Source organism: Peromyscus californicus, unplaced genomic scaffold (genome assembly GCF_007827085.1).
Source record: "Peromyscus californicus insignis strain IS unplaced genomic scaffold, ASM782708v3 Scaffold_8__1_contigs__length_139910024, whole genome shotgun sequence".
NCBI classification, from domain to species: domain Eukaryota; kingdom Metazoa; phylum Chordata; class Mammalia; order Rodentia; family Cricetidae; genus Peromyscus; species Peromyscus californicus.
In genome coordinates this window covers 26,639,342-26,659,666 of record NW_026294606.1, presented here as the reverse complement: position 1 = coordinate 26,659,666, position 20,325 = coordinate 26,639,342, and the positions used below count along the sequence as shown (strand labels likewise).

The 20,325-nt window shown below is 41.2% G+C and overlaps 1 protein-coding gene across 2 annotated transcripts in view; it reads right to left on the bottom strand.

The window, feature by feature from the left end:
* Positions 1-20,321, bottom strand: part of Cage1 (cancer antigen 1) — a 45,007-nt gene extending 24,686 nt beyond the window's left edge. For both annotated transcript variants that reach the window (XM_052727859.1, XM_052727861.1), the window contains exons 1-4: positions 20,004-20,321; positions 8,878-8,965; positions 5,934-6,454; positions 3,131-4,183 (exon numbers count right to left, since the gene is read on the bottom strand). In XM_052727859.1, coding sequence (XP_052583819.1) covers positions 3,131-4,183; positions 5,934-6,454; positions 8,878-8,965; positions 20,004-20,009 — 1,668 coding nt within the window. In that variant the 5' untranslated portion in view covers positions 20,010-20,321. The remainder of the gene's footprint in view (positions 1-3,130; positions 4,184-5,933; positions 6,455-8,877; positions 8,966-20,003) is intronic.
* Between the last annotated feature and the right edge of the window lie 4 nt (positions 20,322-20,325).

Here is a 20,325-nt window from a genome sequence, read left to right as displayed (position 1 = left end):
CAGCAGGATTCTCATCTTTGATCCACACACCCTGTGGTGGTTTGAATCAGAATGTTCCCCATAGGCCCATATATTTGAATGTCACCAGGGAGTGGCCCTTTTTGAAAGGATTAGAAGGATAAGGAGGTGAGGCCTAGTTGGAGTAGGTGTGACTTTGTTGGAGGAGGTGCGTCACTGGGGGGTGGGCTTTGAGGTTTCCATGCCAGGCCCAGAGTCTTTCCCACTGCCTACAGATCTGATATAGCTCTCAGCTACTGCTTCAGTGCCCGCCTGCATGCCGCTACGCTCCTCACCATGACGATAATGGACTAAACCTCTGAAACTATAGGCAAGCCCCAATTAAATGTTTTCTTTAATGAAAGTTGCCTTGGTCACAGCATCTCTTCACAGCAATAGAATAGTGACTGATACACATCCCATCAGCCAGGAGAGCAATTACATTACCACACGTTACACAGCTTCTAAAATACCACACACTTGAGAAATAACAATGGAAAAAGCAACAATGTCTTTTGGGAGGGCATCAAAACTAGTATTCCCAAATGCAGAGCCAAATTCTCCATCACTTATCTGCCCCTGCCCATCCTTTAAAGTTTTAAGACAGTGTTGCCAAGCCTGGCTTCAAATTTGGGATCCCTTTGCTTCAGACGCCAAAAGTCTGAGATTATAAGCATGTGCATCATACCCAGAAATAATAATGTCTTTGTTCCCTGCTACTAACTTAGTTACAAATATATATAGTATGCTATTTGAGTTCTGAGTCTGATCCACTTTTCAAACTAATTTTTCCTTTTAAGAACATTCTTTATATCTGCTAAATGAATAAAAAAATATTTTTATTGTTTATTACATTTCATTTTGTGTGTGCAACACGTGTGGAGGTCACAGAACAATTTGGGGAGTCAGATCTTTGCTTCCACTATGTGAATTTCAGTAACTGAATTCAGGTTCTCAAGCTTGATGGCAAGTGCTTTCACCCATGGAGCCATCTTGCTAGCCCCTAAACAACCTTATTTCTTAAGCAGTTTGTGTCTTGCTATAAAGGTATGGCTGGGCAAGGAATGGTGGCACCCACCCATGATCCAAGCAACCAGGAGACTAAAACAGGAAGATCACCATGAGTCTAAAGCCAACCTAGGTTACATAATAAAACTCTGTCTTTAAAAAAAAAAAAAGAAGGGAGAGAAGGAAGAAGGGAGGGAGGGAGGGAGGGAGGGAGGGAGGGAGGAATCGCAGATGCAGATCCAAAGACTAGGGCCATCATAACCAATAACTGCCACTTGTTTTCCACTGAGACTAGCAAATACTTCCTGGGCCCTCATCACTGCAGCTCGGATGCTCCGCCCCAGAAAGATGCTACTGGGATCATTGAAAAGACACAGAGACAGAAGACAAAAGAAGTAGCTACACCACATCAGTCATTTCTTAATAAAAGTGCTTTGGACTTTACAGATGCTCTCAGAGCACATTTTGAGAAAATGGACCTAGAATAAAGAAAAAACAAAAATAGTGAGAATTTGGAGATGTTAAAGAAATTCTTTAGTCAAGATAAGACCGGGAAATTGACTTCTTAACACAAAAACTAGTGGGGGAAAAAAAATCTATGTCGTGTTAAACCTCTGTAGTTAAACCACCTGGAAAGGTACCGTGGTTTGGGAGGCACTAAACTCGAGGTCTCTGCTGAAGTCAGCCGCTCTGAGGTGTGGCCCCTAGAACAGCACCATCCATTCCCCCTGGGATCTGCTAGAACAGCATGTTCTATATAGTCTATACGTCAACAAGCCCTCCTTGTCATGCTGCTCATGTCCAAGATTGAGAATCACTGATCTAGACAATTCTTAGAGAGCTCTTTAGTTTTGTTTTTTTTTTAAACAAAGATAATAGTATTTTCTAAAAAAATAATAGATTTACTCTCAAATAACACATAATTATTATGAGAATGACTCCATGACATGTTCACAGCAATATACCAACTCCATTCAAGTTATTACAAGATGAAAATAAACAAAGCTGGGCATGGTGGCACATGCCTGTAACTACTTGGAAGGCAGAGGCAGGAGAATCACAGGAAATAGGAGTCCAGCTTGGTCTACCTAACAACCAATCAACCAACAATTAAATAATAATTTTTAAAGTACACTAGACTTGTCCAGTTTCCTAGCTCCAACTGGCTTGCTTTCTTCAGTAAGTTGACCCTTGACCTACACCACCACAGCTACCAGATCAGCTTTCTTCCTAACCAGCCAACTGATAAGGTTTTACTTTACCTAGGCAGTGCAGTGGCTCATACCTGAAAATCTAACACTCAGAGTCGCAGACATTAGCATCTCGAGGTCAAGTCCAGCCTTGACTGCATAGTTTCAAGCCAGCCTGGGCTACACACCAAGACCCTGTCACAAACCAACCAAAATAGATTTGAGATTTTGTTCTACTTTGAGATTCATATACTTTAAGGAAGAATTATACCAGGTGTGCCCTGACTTGTGAAAACTACCCCTTCCTGCATGTGCTTTTAGGTATTTTGCTCAAACAAAACAAAACAAAGCTTTAGAATGACATTAAAAATTCAGTTTCTGTAAACGTGTTGATAAAAGGTTTTAATGCTGTTTTCTATGTTTTATAATTTTACAAGTAATATGTGCTATAGTTTTACTTTGTAAGAAAAAGAACAATTTTATTCAGTTTATTGCTAAATTAGATTTGAAACCATATTTCAAAAATCCTCTGGTAGTCCAAGTAAATCAGACATGCCCTACAATTCCCAACAAAAAAAAAAAGAAAGAAAGAAAGAAAGAAAGGAAGGAAGAAAGAAAGAAAGAAAATCCTCTTTCAAGGAATTCCTGTAGAGATGATTCTTAGGAGTGGTCATGGGTACCCATAAAACTCCCAGGTTAACTGTCACCTCTACCAAAATCAACACAAGCCAAGAATTATTGTTCTTTAAGGTGAGTGCCCAGAAACCAGTAGAAACTTCTCTAAATCTGTGGTACATTTCCCTTTGTTTCTATTTTAAAAAATAATAATTCTTCCTACGAACAAGTGCTATATCTGAGTATCAAGTCTAAATGTCCAACACTGACCACTTGAAATTTTGGGAATTGCGTTAGACACTCAGCATGTGCATCAGTACCTGGGTGCCGCCTGCCTCCATCACTTCCTCCAGCTGCTCCCTGGACTGGATTATCTCAAAGTTAGGGGTGCAAGTTTGTGCCTCCCCCTTTGCAGCCTGCTGCTGGAGCTCCTCCTTCTCCTGCTTCAGCTCGTCGACCTGCTGCTGGAGCTTTGTACTTTTAGCTCTCTCGCTCTCACAGGTGAAGAGCAAACTTTTCACTTCCGCTATCAGCTTCTCAACTCTCGATTTCAATTTCCGTCTTTCTTTCAGGTTCTCCTTTTCCCGCCTCTGGAATTCCTCCTGAAAGGCCAAGAACTCTTGTTCCCGGATCTCCTTCTCCCTTTTCAACAAGCCCAAAGCGGAACTGGTGGCAATCTCCAGCTCGCCTTTCTGCTGCTGCAGTCTCTGTAGCTCTTCGTCTTTCTGGCTTAAGGTCTTCTCTATCTCCAGGCACTGGCTGACCGATCTGTTTCTCTGCTGTATCTCGGCCATGTACCTTTCCTGTAAACGGACGTAATGGACCTTGATCTTTTTAACCTGGAGCTGCAAGGTCTCCTTGTCTTTCTTGGATTCCTGAAGGTGCTTTTTGGCGGTAGCCGAAACCGCCTGCAGATCCTGAAATTTCTTGTTGATATCATTCTTCTCTAGGAGGACATTGTATTTGTCATCAATTAACGCCTCCATGTTCTCCTTTAGTTTGTTTATGATGTCAACCAACACTTGCTGTTTGGTGACCTTCATCTGTAGTTCTTTAAGCCTGTTTTCTAAGTGCAGGTTCCTACCGTGGAGGTCTTGGATCTGCTTCTCCTGTTTTTTGTTAGTATGTTTTAATCTCTGCAAGGCTTCATTTAAAGCCATGTCCTCTTCCAGAGGCTCCAAATTTTCAAAGCTTTGCTCCCTATCAGGCGTCATGCACTTGTCCTGAGATCTGCTCTTGAAGATGCCTGCTGGAGACCAAGATGAGGTAATGGCTAGGCTGTCTACACCATCTTCTGTGACTTCCTCCTGGTGACTAACTGACATCTCAGAAATCTCCCCAGAATTCTCTATTTCTTTTGAAGAAACTTCAGGCTGTAAATTATAGTAAATAAATGTGAAAGAGTAGACTGCTGAGTATAACTCCCAACAGCATGGCAAAGCACAAGCATAGACATAAGTTAGACATGTGTATCATATTTACTTAGATAAAAGAAAAATTATATTTGGGCTCTCATCATCTTTTATGATGTAAACCTTGGTCACATATAAGGTGCTTTCTTTGGTTTCAAAATCAATTAAGCAAATGTATTAATTACCCTATAGACTACAAAGATCTTTAATACTTCATCCATGCTGACTCCTATGAACATTAGAATGGCAGACATACTTCATGATTGACTTTATACCCACAATACAATTTTGCTGGGTGTGTGTATGTAACAAAAGACTGCACAGTTGTGGTATAGAACACTGAAATAAATATGAAATTAAAACCCCTGTATGAAGTATCTGTAGGGGTAGTATTATATCAACTTAGAGATGCTGAGCCCCTGCATGTTTAATGGCTTTTCATTGCCCTGGGATAAAGTCAGTTATCTAACCAAGGTTCCCAAGATCCTGCTAATTGCTACTGATAGCATACCCTAGTACCCTGTCATCCTCCTCTTCCATAGCCCCTGCTCCCTGCAGCTCCACGTTTCCTAGACTTTAGGCTTCCTTGAGGTCCTAGTAGGTACCACAGACCTCGCAGGTACAGGGAGTCCATAGATATATTGCCCCTTGTTGGTGGAATGCTTCCCAATCCACAGTTGTTCAATGGACCTTTATTTACCCATCAGAGCTCAGCCCAAGGACTACTTCAAGGAAGCCTCCCCACACTCTCTTGTCTGGTGAAATACCCTCAGCAGAGGCAACCATCATCCTGTACAGTTCTAAGAGTCAAGTGCACAGTGGTTTGTGTGCTTGTTTGGTTAATAGCTGTCTCCTTTACTAGGATGATATTTTCATGAAGAGCCGTGTGTTTTTCTTATTTGGTTGTTTTTAACATTATATAACCATTACATAGCTGTCTTGTACACAATAAATTCTCAAGAGTACCTGTTAACTCCTGGGGGCAGGGGGGGATCTAAATGCAATGGGGAAAGGAATACACAATTTTGAGAAACCTGAATTAAACAGATCTTGGAAATGTTGGTTTCTAGGAATCAACATTCTAAGAAGTTCTTTTTCAAATACTGCTGTCTAATTTCCAAATCAATAAACAAAAAACCTGCTCATAGTCACAGACAGATGAGTAATACCTTTTCTTATGAAACTCAAACTGCAAAGTGATTGTTTCCACTACTGTTGGATTAAACTCTTCTGCTGAGGTTGTTTATCAAACACACAGACTTTCTACTGTTGATGTCATCAATGCATTTAGGATATCACAGGTGACCACAACCAATGACACCTAAGACAAGTAAGTATTTGCTTGTCCAAAGAAGTCCAACAAAATAGACAAGTCTTTGGCTTTTTTTGTCACACAATTTAATAAATACTACACCATGTTGGTACTACGCCATGTTGACACTACGCCATGTAAATATTAAGAGTAGGACAGTGAGTCATAATCCTTACAGAAATGACCATTTGGTAGAGCTACTCTATAAGTATGGACTGAATTTATTAGGAAAAATTGTATCTGATTGGTTAAAATCTCCACGGAAGCACAGTCCCTTGAACTGACCTGATGATTTAATGATATTTGGAAAGTCTCAGATTGTGTGTTTGTAAACAGTAAAAGCACCCCTGCATCCATTAACACGCTACAGGCTTTAATGACACCAATGTTCAATCTTACCTCCTCTGTTTCATAGTTAGTTCTGAAGTTAAGCAGGTCTAAGCAATTCTCACCATCAAATGCATCTTCACCACTTCCGCAGACATTTTCTTTACACAGAAAGCTTTGTGGCTGACTGATGTTGAGGGCGACATCTACAACAGTGCTTCTAGCCAGTGACTTTTCCACACATGGCTGCGTCTCTCCTCTGTAGTAATTCAGAGAAAGACTTCGAGGAGATCTCCTGACGTGCTCATCAACAAGTTGGTCTTTATTTTCAGAAATGCTATCTTCCATTGGACTTTCTCCCTTATATGCATCTAGCTTCTCGCTGGCATCTGCTGTATCATTATATTCCTGGCTTTGCAACTCTGGCTTCTCCGAGTAAGAAAAATCCTCCCCCAGGTCTTGAAATGTCATCTCATCATTAAATGCTTCTATCCAGTGAAATTTGCAAATGGGTTCAAATTGTCTCGAGGAAGAAACCCTAGTGTTAGCTGGTTGATTCTGTACACTCTCTGAGTAATTCCCAAGGTTGACATCTTATTAGAAAAAGAAAGAAGATGATGAGTTACCATAAACATATGTTGTAACTGTTATACTTAAAAATAAATATTGGAATCTTTTAAGAATTGTGTGTTATTTCAAACAAAACAACTTTTTCTATTCTTTTTTGTTGTTTCGAGACAGGGTTTCTCTGTGCAACAGTCCTGGCTGTCCTGGAACTTGCTTTGTAGACCAGGCTGGCCTTGAACTCACAGAGATCTACCTGCCTCTGCCTCCCGAGTGCTGGGATTAAAGGTGTGTGCCACCACCGCCCGGGCAAATTCTTCTAAACTTTTGTATTGGTTCTAGGAGTTTGTAGGTGCTTATTAATTTCTTATGTAGAAAAATCATATTTACAAATGATCACTTATCTTTAACTTAAAAATTACTATTATTGTATATGTATATATGTGTGGGAATACATGCCACAGCACATGTGTGGGTCAGTGGACAACTCTGTGGAATTCTCTCCTTTCTCTTTTTTTTAAATTTTTTTATGTTGTATTTTTTTATTTCATAATTTAATTTAATTTTACATATCAGCCACGGATTCCCTTGTCCTCCCCACTCCTGCCCCCCTGCCTTCCCCCCAGCCCACCCCCCATTCCCATCTCCTCCAGGGCAAAGACTCCCCTGGGATTGAGTTCAACCTTGTAGATTTAGTCCAGGCAGGTCCAGTCCCCTCCTCCCAGGCTGAGCCAAGTGTCCCTGTATAAGCCCCAGGTTCCAAACAGCCAGCTCATGCACTGAGGACAGGTCCCAGTCCCACTGCCTGGGTGCCTCCCAAACAGTTCAAGCTAATCAACTGTCTCACTTATCCAGAGGGCCTGATCCAGTTGGGGGCTCCTCAGCTATTGGTTCATAGTTCATGTGTTTCCATTCGTTTGGCTATTTGTCCTTGTGCTTTTTCCAATCTTGGTCTCAACAATTCTCGCTCATACAAACCCTCCTCTTTCTCGCCAATTAGACTCTTGGAGCTCCACCTGGGGCCTGGCCGTGGATCTCTGCATCCAGTTCCCTCAGTCATTGGATGAGGTTTCTAGCACAACAATTAGGGTGTTTGGCCATCCCATCACCAGAGTAGGTCCGTTCGGGCTTTCTCTCACCCATTGCCAGCAGTCTGTTGTGTGGGTATCTTTGTGGATTTCTGGGGACCTCTCTAGCACTTTGCTTCTTCCTATTCTCATGTGGTCTTCATTTACCATGGCCTCCTATTCCTTGTTCTCCCTCTCTGTTCTTGATCCAGCTGGGATCTCCCGCTCCCCCAAGCTCTCTTTCCCTCGACCCTTGCCCTTCATTACCCCCACTCATGTCCAGGTTGTTCATGTAGATCTCATCCATTTCTCTGTCATTGGGCGATCCCTGTGTCTTTCTTGGGGTCCTGTTTTCTAGATAGCCTCCCTGGAGTTGTGAGTAGCAGTCTAGTCATCTTTGTTTTACATCTAGTATCCTCCTATGAGTGAGTACATACCATGTTTGTCTTTCTGAGTTTGGGTTACCTCACTCAGGATGATTTTTTCTAGATCCATCCATTTGCCTGCAAACCTCATGATATCATTGTTTTTCTCTGCTGAGTAGTATTCCTGTGTATATGTACCACATTTTATTTATCCATTCTTCAGTTGAAGGGCATCTAGGTTGTTTCCAGGTTCTGGCTATTACAAACAATGCTGATGTGAACATAGCTGAGCAAGTGACCCCGGGCAGACTCTCCTTTCTCTTTTATGTGGACCCTGGGAATTGAACCCAGGTCACCAGGCTTGCACAGCAAGCACCCTTATCTACTGAACCATCTCATGGGCCCTTGTCTGCCTTTTTATAATCCTCACACCACTTGCATTTCTTATTCCTGTGTATAATGAATTCTAGAGTAAGGTTTGCCAAATCTTTTAAAATTACTATTCTTTATAATTATTAAAACAAATTTCTATATATTACTTGGGCTTTCATTGATAAATATGGTTAGTGTGTTTTATGACTAACTCTTAACTAGCTTTTAATCCAGTATCAGTTTAAGACAAAATAAGAAATTTTGGTTATATCAACATACATCTCCTAAAATGCTTGTGTGGCATTCTAGTGTTTGAGATGATTTGAATCACAGCATGCTCATTAAAGATACATGACTCTGAGCAAATCAGATTCTTAATGCAAAATGGAAATATAAAGTACTCTTATTTCAGAAAAAGAAAACCCTAACATTTCATAGGATTACCTGTGGTTTACTTTAATAACATATATATATATATATATATATATATATATATATATATATGTTACTTTATACACACACACACACACACACACACACACACACACACACCCACACACACATTTCATCTCAGTACCTGGATATTATTGTTATTATCACAGGACACACAGTTTTTCTGTTTTTTATATTGCAGCAAAGGATACTTACCACCTATCAAACTGTCTTGTGTGCTATAAATATCTTCAGAGAGTATGTGTGTAGACTCATTTTCCCTTTTTATATTCTTTGTTTCATCCTGTATAATAATTTAAAAAACATTATAAACACTTCAAGAAAATATCAGCTTCTTCTAAAGGAGTACAGAATTTACTCTGTAGTTTTTTTATATTTTTTTATTTATTTATTTATTTATTTATTTATTTATTTATTTATTTATTTATTCTATTATCAGCTTGATACAGTACAAATTCTTATCCTAATAGTGAAATGTTTCATTGAGGCTTGATCAGTAATTGAGTAAAACCAAAACTTATTATAAGCCACAGTCATGCTAGGGTCCCGCCTGCTATATAGCCTCCCTGGTTCTGTGGGTTGCAGTCTGATTGTTCTTTGTTTTATATCTAGTATCCACTTATGAGTGAGTCCATACCATGTTTGTCCTTCTGGGTTTGGGTTACCTCACTCAGGATGATATTTTCTAGTTCCATCCATTTGCCTGCTAATTTCATGCTGTCATTGTTTTTCTCTGCTGAGCAGTACTCCATTGTGTATATGTACCACATTTTCTTAATCCATTCTTCAGTTGTTGATGGGCATCTAGGTTGTTTCCAGGTTCTGGCTATTACAAATAATGCTGCTATGAACATAGTTGAGCATGTGTCTTTGTGATATGATTGAGCATTCCTTGGGTATATGCCCAAGAGTGGTATGGCTGGGTCTTGAGGTAGATCGATTCCCAATTTTCTGAGAAATGGCCATACTGATTTCCACAGTGGTGGTACAAGTTTGCACTCCTACTCTATAGTTTTTTTTATTAATTTTTATTTTTATTTTATTTATTTATTTATTTTTGCTTCACAGACAGAATGTGAATTTTAGTACATTTAGTACATTTCTATTGCATATTTGTTGCAGCACATTTGGTCTTTACCCAGCAGGTCTGCATAGAGAAGATAATTGGACCACGGACCTGAGTGCAGGTGTCTGAGATGGTCTGTATTTGACTGTGCTGGGGGGAGGTCTTTTGCTCCACCCCTTGGAATTCCTTTAAATACCCTAGGGCAGAGACAGTCGGGCCCGATGGATTAGAATCCAGGCCCCCCTGAGTCTATCCGGTATCTTCTATCTGCTTCTCTCCCCTCTATCCTTCTAACATTTCCTGCTGCTCCTACTCAAGAGTATTCTGGGGGAAATGTGGGGGTGAGGGATGGTCCCCCACAGATGGTACCACTAAACAGAGACTAAGAAAAAAGAAAAAATAATATAGATATTTATGTCCAGAGTGCTTAGCGAAAGTGGGAGTGTGGCTCTGCCAGTTAAAGAAGAGGGAACGATCTGGTTTTGTAGTGAAAGCTAAGTAGGGCAGGGGGTTTTATCCTTGGGAGAAAAGGAAAAAACAGACTGGAAGGATGTCTGAGGCTGCAGCAGAGAACCTTCTCTATCAAGATTTCTCTTTCTGTCTCTCAATTTCTATGAAAAGTAGGGAAAGTCAGAAATATATAGTGTAAGAAGTAAAACTTAGAAGAGTAAGGTAGTGTAGGAAAGATTTAGAAAATAAGATATGCAACTGGACAGAGGAACTAAGTATTTTTCTAACTTTGGGGCCAGGAACACAAACAAGGAAAAAATCTGTCCACTTTAACGGGAAGAAAAAAACCTCTTCTTTGAGCTTAATGGACAGAAAAAAAGCTCTTCTTTGAGTTTATCAGGCAGAAAAAAGATTCCTATGGAAGCTTTTGGCCTGAGGACAGCTAAAATGCTAAGTCCAAGCAGCAGAGGAAAGAAATTTCCTGTGGCAGATGCGAACGGATGAAACAAAAATCCTCTGCTCTGCCAGCAATGCCTGAGAGCACTTTTACAACATCGCACCAAAGGAATTAGTTTCCTCTTGACCATGAAGTAAAAAACTTAGAAAACAGAAATTTTGGGAAAACTTAATCTTTTTCTCTCAAATTAAAAGCTTTCTTAAAAACTTAATCTCTCTCTAAAAAACTTAAAAGCCTTTCAGAACTTTCTCTCTCAGATTTTCTTTCTGTAAGAACAAAAGAATCACTTGGAGATATTAGTGCAGGAATTCACCTGTGGTTTGCTCTAAGAAAAAACAACAAACTTCTTGAAACAGGGCAAAACCTCTTTAAGTTCTGTCTTTCTTTTGAGGCAGAAAAAACAGAAAAAACAGAAGTCAGTTACTTCAGACCCTAGCCAGAATTCTTCTGCAGCTAGAAAGATGCTCAGGAGAGCGCAGGGCAGCTTGAGGAAGCTGCTGGCATGGTAGGAGCTGAGCTATGTCTGCAGCTGCAGCAGAAGCAGCATCAGAAATTCTGTCTGGGGGGAGGATCTGAGCCAGGACAGGATGGAGAGCTATCCAAGAAAGCTTTTTTTTTTTTTCTGTGAGAGAAAGGACCTTTCTGAGAAAAGCTTTGTTTCAAGCACTTTTGGTTTTCCTCCACTGACTCCTGGTGAGGCGAGGGAGTGAAGCCCTGAAGGGTTGTTGCCTCTGGGAATAAGCTACTGTCTGAGAGCACATGGCCAAACTACCGCAACCCGCTGGGGGACTGGGCCAGGTGAAAGTTCTGATTAGGGAAGTACACCTGTCCTGATGTGAGGCTAGGGATAACAAAATCCTCCCTTAATAACAAGCAGGACGAGATATCTATCAGGCAAAGTCTCTCTGAAGGAGCTGCAGGAAAGCTTTGCTTTAAGTGCTTTTGTTCCTTTTCACTGTCTGGCTGAAGCAAATGAACGAGCCCCTCAGAAATTTTGGAACCAGGGATGCCTGCCTCAACATGTGCTAACGAGGCAGGTGTGATTCTGATCTGGGGTCAGTATTAGATGAAAGCAAAACACCTATTAAGATTAGCTCACAGAGAACAGAAATCCTTTGACTCAAGAATCCTCACGTAGTGTACAAAAAAGGCTTGTTTGAAAGCAAGCCGGTAAAAGGGAACCGGAAGCCGACTCCCAGACCCAAAAAGAATTATGGGAAATGGAGTCTAAAAGGTAGCTCGTAACAGCGTGCTGATACAAGAGAAATCCAGTCTGGGAAAGGTAGTTTTTCCACTAAACATGGCGATATTGCCTGAAAAAACTGTTTTTTCAACTGGAAATGGAATTTCCTTCCTAAGCATTTGTAGAAAGCTTAGATTTACTTCCCAAAAAGTTGAGAGCAAACAAACAGCTTGCCTCACAAGAGATAATTAAAAAAAAAAAATCTTGAGATTGAGTTATGTTTAATAATTCCATAGAAACATTGATAACATTAAAAGATGCTCTTAGTAAACTTAAAATGCAGCTTTTAAAAAATTAAGGAGGAAAATTGAGAGTTTGTTGAGTATCAGCCCCAATGAAAAACTGTAAGGAAACAGAGCTTGGAGTTGTGTCACTTTTTTAAAAAATCTTTTTATTTTATTTTATTCTTTTTTAAAATTTTTTGGTTTTTCGAGACAGGGTTTCTCTGTGAAGTTTTGGTGCCTCTTGTGGATCTTGCTCTGTAGACCAGGCTGGCCTCAAACTCACAGAGATTCGCCTGGCTCTGCCTCCTGAGTGCTGGGATTAAAGGCGTGCGCCACCACTTTTAACCAGCGGCAGATAGATCCAGGATCCTTTGAGAAAATGCCTTATATTGCCTATTAGCTGCGCAGTGTTTTGTATGGTAGCTGGATGACAAAGAGTTACCTATAAGAGCAATGAAGTCACTTAGAAATATGTTAAGCTCTCAAGACAAATAGTCTAGCAGGGGAACCTGCTGAAAGCTGCAGGTCTGGAACCTCACTCTAACTTAGACAATTATCTTCTCATGATTGGAAATCTGTTGAGTTGCCAGCTAAGCAATTCAGAAACAGAGTATTCCTTAAAAAGGTTTTTCTTCTCATTCTCTTCTCTTTTTGGGTTTGAAATGAACTCCAAAGAAAATTACTCTCTGTCTTCTTGGAAGATAATGTAAATGTTAAGAAATCTTCTAGGTGTTTGCTAAGTTAGATATTTGCTAATGGTAGCCCTGTAGAGAGTTTGCTAAGAGATTCTTTCTAGTGTAAGCTAGTTAAGAGTAAGAAGTATATTTGCTAATGTGGCCTTATGGAATTTCCTTAAGAATATAAGCTTGTAAGACGTATAAATGTTGAATGTGAGACTAAATGTTTAATGTAAGAAAATGGCCATGACATGTAGTAAGTGGCCATGCTAGTTCTAAATAAGAATTGTAAATAAAGTATAAATAGACTTTAGGTCTAAGGATATAGTGAAGGTTTAATAGAGGGATTGTATGGTGAAGGTTTAATAAAGTCATTTAGAGTAGAGTAGGAACCTGGGATGCAGAAAGTAGCATCCCTAGCAGACTAAGCAGTTCCAAAAGCCACCAATAACAACAACAACAACAAAACAGCTTCGGAAAGTAGCAGCCAGATTTCCATGGCTGAGACCCATGGAACATCATAGCTTCCCAAGCAGTGGACGCTAAGAGCCAGCAAAAGCAGAGCCAGCAAGAGGGTCTGCATTCTTTTGGCTGTGAAGAAGCCATAGTGAGAAGTGGACATGCTAAGCTATAAGAAAGGCTAATGGCAGGCAGCAGCTTGGAAAGCCCAGACAAGACGCTATACCACTATACCATGAGAAAGGTGAATGGTGGACAGTGGCTTTGAGAGTCCAGCAGCTTGTGTTGCTACTGGAAGGGTGAACGGCGAGCAGCAGAGATTGCAGAAACCAGAATGCTTCAGAGGTTGAGAGCAGAATAGCGTCAGTGCCTGACAAACAGCTGAGACGTGAGAACTGCTGAGTGCTCCAGGCTGAAGAGCCAGACTGAAGATCTGCTGCTGGGACCCAGTTTGCTGAGCACTTGGACCATCAGCGAAGCAGGTAATGGCTTTCCTCCCAGAGGCAGGTTTGCTGTGGAAGGACCACAGCTCAGCTCATAGCAGCTGACAGGAGCCTTGAGCCCATGTGGCTGTGAGCTGTTTGGAGGCTCTCTGGCCTCAGGACACAGAGATCAGAGACAGCCTGGTTATGGAAGGCTACAGACTGCAAAGCACAGCAGTAGCTGAAAACTGAATGTTTCAGAGAGACCTGCTTGAACTGAAAGTTTCAGTTATAGAACTCCTCATATTTGGAGCTGTTTGCTATACACAGACTTAAGGGCAGCTGACCAGAACTCTTTTTGAACTTTTGAACTTAAGAAATGAGATGGACAGTAATGATTACATTTTTCTAAATAGGTTCGAGATTTAGTTTAAAAAATTACAATGGTACAGTTTGAATTTACTTATGTATATAGACTCTATCAATGCTGATGATTTATGGAACTGTTTATGTAAAAATGGAACTGTTTAAATAGAGAAGATTTTTTTTCTAACTAGGTTTGAGATGTAGTTTAAAAAATTATAAAGAAGGTTGAGATAGGTTTGTAGGAATTATAATTGTGTATAGTAATGGGCATAACTTTTCCTACTACTTCCTGCTGATTGGGGGCACTGGTAACCTTATGGGGATCCTGAGAATATTAAGAATTATAGCTAAATCTTGGCTGTAGTAGTCTATGAGGATGGATCATCTCAGCCAGTTGCTTTGATTGATGATTTTGGATGTTGGTGATTTTGGATGTTGGATCATCTGGGTCATGGTGTCATTGGAGACCTTTCAGGGGTTCTTGGCTGATCAAACCATATTAGCCTGGAAGCAATCCATAGGTTCTCATCTTCTGTGGAAACAAAAGCAGAACCTCTTTTCCAAAGCAGTGTATCCTTAGACATAAATTTTGAAGTCAAGATACCTTTAAAATATACATATTGGTTTTACTCAGCAGCCTTTACAATCAAATGTCTTTCTGCAGTAAAAATCCCAAAGACGGCCGGGCGGTGGTGGCGCACGCCTTTAATCCCAGCACTCGGGAGGCAGAGGCAGGCAGATCTCTGTGAGTTCGAGGCTAGCCTGGTCTCCAAAGCGAGTACCAGGAAAGGCGCAAAGCTACACAGAGAAACCCTGTCTCGAAAAACCAAAAAAAAAAAAAAAAAAAAAAAATCCCAAAGACAATATAATCTAGTCTCTCTGTGTGATTTCCATCTTTACATGTCTTATTATATTACTTTTATTGTTTCTTTAAAGACTTTATTTTTTTAAAACTATTTCTTTATATAACTGTCTATCCTCCTTTTCCTCTCTCTTGCAAGTCTATATATATATACACACACAATGTAAACCATTTAGAGGTTTATTCCATCTGAATATGTCTTTTGTGTATCTATAATCTTTTTCTGATCATTGCAAACTGCAGTATGGCTAAGATTAAAGTGGCAGCCCTGGCTGCTGATTCCTCCCACTTTAGATTCCCAAGATGGCAGAGGTACCCAGGAGAGTCACACTTACCCTACCAACTTTGGGTCCATGCTGCCACCAGGTAGTGTGCATCCCAGGTCTTAAGGGTCCCCCAAGTGGGCACACCCCAGAGGCATGTACCTTAAGGTCATAGGCAGGTGTTAACAATTACCTGCTACCTCACTAGGGGCGATGCTTCAGGGCATTGCTCAAACAACCACCCACTACAGTCTACAAAACTCAACATTCTTGAAGATCTTGAGACATCATGATGTCTTTTATTTCATGAGAAAGGACACTAGGACCTCTCATGAAGATACAGGATGGATGCTGTCAATGTCTTGCACAACAGCTACTCATTTGCAGACAGACACAGTGGAAGATGCACTAGAGCAGGAGACAGGCCCTTGTTTAGGCTCTCATCCTCTTTGTGACCGAGCTGTAGCCATGTCCCCTAGCTGCACGCCTGGAACTTCATGAGCAGAAAGGATTTGTTTTAGCATGTGTAAAACTGCACCACCCATTGCACACCAAGACTAAGAAAACCAGGCCTTGCACGCCCCTTCCTTCTGTGTCTACGGGAGATCTTTTACCATCCCTCATAATTTTGAAAAAAACATGTTCACGTGAGAGCAATCTGGGTTATCCCCTCAAACTTCTGACTGCAGAGCGCAACCTGAGGCAAGAGTGAAGCAATGGAGCTGGCTTCTATACAGAAGAGTGAGTCTGAGTCAGAGATGTCTTGAGAAGGACCACTGATGTGTATTGTTTCCAACGCTGACAGACTTTCTAAATTTTCATGGAAAATATCTACTTCAAAACATACAGGATCTGAAGATGATGATAATAGCTCCCCCCCTTTTTTTACACTGCCAGGGATGATGACCAAAACGTTTGAGAGTCCTTATTTCTAACTGCCGAATGATGGAAGGAAGGCCTCTTAGAAACAAGCAAACAAAAGAGAAAGACACACTTTTAATGTCAACCACTATGTGCAACGACTTTCCTCTTCACAATAAGAAAGCAATAAGGGGGCTGGAGAGATGGCTCAGCAGTTAAGAGCACTGGCTTCTCTTTCAGAGGACCTGGGTTCAATTCCCAGCACCTGCACTGCAGCTTACAACTGTTTGTAACTCCAGTTCTGCAGGATCTGACACCTCTTCTGGTCTCTTTGGGCATTGCACACATGTGGTACAAAGACATAAATGCAGGCAAAACTTCCATACACTTAAAATAATAATTTTTAAAAATTAGTAAAGTTCACTACTCCAGATTTTAAAACATCATTTTCTGATTTGGTCTGGCAGTAGTGATTTGACCAAAACAAGCCAATGTGTGTAGCGTCTATCCAATACTGTCCTACAAAGTGTTACTTCCAAAATACTAGCAGAAGCTTTTTAGTTTTCATAAAATCCTGCATTTCTGCTTGATGCCTTCTATATCATTAAGTCAAATCCAACACTGTACAGTTTTTCCAAACCACACCTGTTCTCTCAATCGACAGGGGTTCAAATTGTTTTTTTTTTTTTTGTTTGTTTGTTTGCTTTGTTCCCCCTCCCCCAACACACACAGGGTCTTGCTACTATGTAGCCTGGGCTGCCTTATGTTCATGGCAATCCTCCTGTCTCAGCCTTCTGACTGCTGAGATTATATGGTGCCACCATGACATTCAGCCTTGGTTTCCACTTGTTTTGGCTTACTTTCAGTATGTTGGGCAAGTGTCTGAAAAATTGGAGGCGTCTTAGAAGTCCTGAATCACCCACGGCTACTGTCACCAAATTATGCCCATTTTTCCTTTATAATATTTGTCCATAATCCACGTTCCAGTCCATTGCATCTCTGCTGATCTAATAACATACACATCTGTCAGGAGATAGGGTAAGTAGGTCCAACCAGAGTCCAAATTCTTCTTGTTGTCCTTGGAGGCATTTCACATCCCACACCCACATCATTTACCCACTCCTACTCCCTGTTCTCGCAGATCAGGCTCATTTCCCTACAAAGGGATGCTTCCTACCATCCCAGTCATCTCTCCGAGCCCGTGCTTCTCCTAGACCCTTCCTTAGCTTGCTTTCTTTTGCTGTGACTAAATACCACAACCAAAAACAACTGGCAAATACATCTGGTTCACAGTACATCATTTCAGAACTCTGAGCAGGAACTCGAGTAGGAGCAGAGGTAGGAAGAGGAAGGAACATAGTGGTTTGGTCAGCTACAATTTTTTTTTCCAGTACTCGGGCCCACCAGCGCAGGGATGGCACAGACCACAGTAGGCTGGACCATTCATCATCAATAAGTAAGAAAATGCCCACAGATCAATCTGATGGAGGTAAGTCCCCAATTTGAGGTTTCCTTTTCCTATATGACTAGTTTGTATCAAGCTGACAAAAGCCAGCACACCGTCCATCTGGTTTTAAGTTTTCTGTTTCATTAGCCTTTGCATTGCTTTCTCATAATTCATCACTATTGGGGTACTGTTCAGTCTTCACTACTACTTAAAGGGTGTTACTATGTTGTAGAATATTATTTTAAGGTGTATTACTTTCATTTATGTTGCATTTGTTTAACTCTGTGAAGCTGTTGTTACTGAGTCTGTCTAAAACACCTGATGGTCTAATAAAGAACTGAACGGCCGATGGCAAGGCAGAAGAAAGGATAGGGTGGGCAGGCAGGCAGAGAGAATAAATAGAGGGAGAAATCTGGGAGGAAAGAAGTAGCCAGAGAAGGAGGAGGACTCCAGGGTCCAGCCACCCAGCTACACAGCAAGCCATGGAGAGAGAGTAAGATTTACAGAAGCAAGAGAATGAGAAAATCCCAGAGGCAAAAGGTAGGTGGGATAAGTTAAAGTCAAGGAAAGCTGGCAAGAAACAAGCCAAGCTAAGGCTGGGCATTGATAATTAAGTATAAACCTCTGTGTGTGATTTATTTGGGAGCTGGGTAGTGGGCCCCCAAAAGAGCAAAAACAAACAACATTACTAATTTTCCATTTATGCATTATAATTGTCTGGCAAGGACTTTATTTACAGCTTTTCAAGCAGTGTTGTCCCATGTCAGCCCTCCTCTTTCCCTGGCCCTACTAACTTTCCTTTTATTCTTAAAGATTTACTTTTAATTATGTGTATGTGTTTGAATCTCTTTGTGGGTATGTGCTTGTGATTCAATGTGTCCTTGGAGGCCAGTGGTGTCAGATCCCCTAGAAATAGAGTTACAGAAGTTGTGGACCACCTGACTTGGGTGCCGAGATCCATACTCAGGTCCTTTGTAAGAGCAGTATGCACTGTGTATGTATTACATATGACAGTATGTAATAATGCCTGAGCCCATCTTTTTAGGCCCTAATTTTCATATTTATAGTCTCCTCTTTCTACATCAAGTGGTGTAGATTAGACCACAGCTTAAAAAAAAAACTTTTTCTGCTCAGTCTTTTTTTCTGTGAAACTACATGTAAATAAAACACTGATAACAAATCATAAAGATATTTATTTTAAAACAATTTTTGGTATACAAGTAATTTTACCATTTGTTAAATAGGAAAGCAAATTTACATATTAATCAGATGTTTGTTTATCTGACATAATACCATGCAAAGATATACTACTTTGATATCTGTATGCCGAAGAATGACAGTAGAAAAATATTAAGTCTGTTTTCTGTAATGAAACGATTATTTCTATAAGACTAGGAAACTGCAGGCACAGTAGAAACACTGCAGTTCATAACATGTAAGTCTCAAATCTGAACAGAGGAATTTCAGGCAGTGTTTGTTGTTGTAGGTTGGTACAATGGCGTGCACAATACAAGCTGTGTGATGTTATCAGGGGTGAATATTGCCTGACAATCATCAGATTCATTACACATTTTTCTGGAGGTGGTGGTGGTTTCGAGACAGGGTTTCTCTGTGTAGCTTTGGAGCCTGTCCTGGAACTCATAAGTCGTTTTCCAAATGCAAAACGTTTTTCTTTTCCATGGACCTGTGACTTGCAATTATACTTCTACCTGGAACTAGTGTTACAGCAGTTGTTAGTGGCCCAATTGGGTGTTGGGAACCAAACTCCCATGTTCTTAACCACTTAGCCATCTGCTCTAATTACATTTTTAAAGGTTTGTTCATGCCTCCAATGGCTCTGTACAATCTGCCAATTTACTAAAAAAAAAAAAAAAAAAAATAGGACTTCGTTTCCATCTTTCACTTCGGTCCCTAGAAAATTTGTTAGATTTTTAAAAATACTTATTCAAATGTTCGGTTAGCCATTAGCTGTAAAACTGTTATTTTTGTTTGTTTGTTTCTTTTTCAGAAACAGGGTTTCTCTGTGTGGCCCTGGATGTCCTGGAACTAGCTAGGCAGACCAGCCTGGCTTGGAACTCAAGAGATCCGCCTGCCTCTGCCTCCAGAGCTCTGGGATTAACGGCGTGCACCCTCACCACCACCCCACGACTTGGGATAGGTAGTAAGGCCATTTAAGATAGGTAGTAAGGGCCTGTGAGAGAGCTAAACAGGGAAAAGCTCTGATGACCTGAGCTCGGTTCCTGGAGCCCAAGGTGGAAGGCGCCGCCAAGACTCTTGTTCTCTGAACTTCACACATGTGCTGGCGTACACACACGCGCGCGCAAGCGGTCGTACCTAACATTTAAACATTAACGGGGGGGGGGGGGGGGAGGCAGTGACAGATGTCACGAGAGTTCCTGCCAAACGCAAAACTTTGACTTTAGGATTTCAGTGGACTAACACCAACTTAAAAAAACAACACACTTGTTTCACTTGCATCTCAAAACAACGCACCAACGTGTCTAGGGCGCAAAACTGTGCTCACTTCCATGATCCATAGAGCTTCTCTGACCCAGGCTAAGGACTCCGCGTTTCCTCCTGCACACCGGCTCCGCGGGAGCGAGAACACCTTCCAACCGTCCCCACCGAGGGCTGTCTCCAACTGGCTGTGTCGCAGGGAGCTCGAACGTCCCAGTGTGACGTCCTCTGGACCTCACTGCTGTCCGGAGGAAGGAGGTCAACGGACGCAAGTCTTCAAGAGCAGCCGGGGAATAACAGGCCTGACTTTCTGAGGCGGGAAACACCATGTTGGAGCAAGAATGAAAAGGCTGGGGAAGAACGGACACCGCACGTCCGGTCCTGCAATC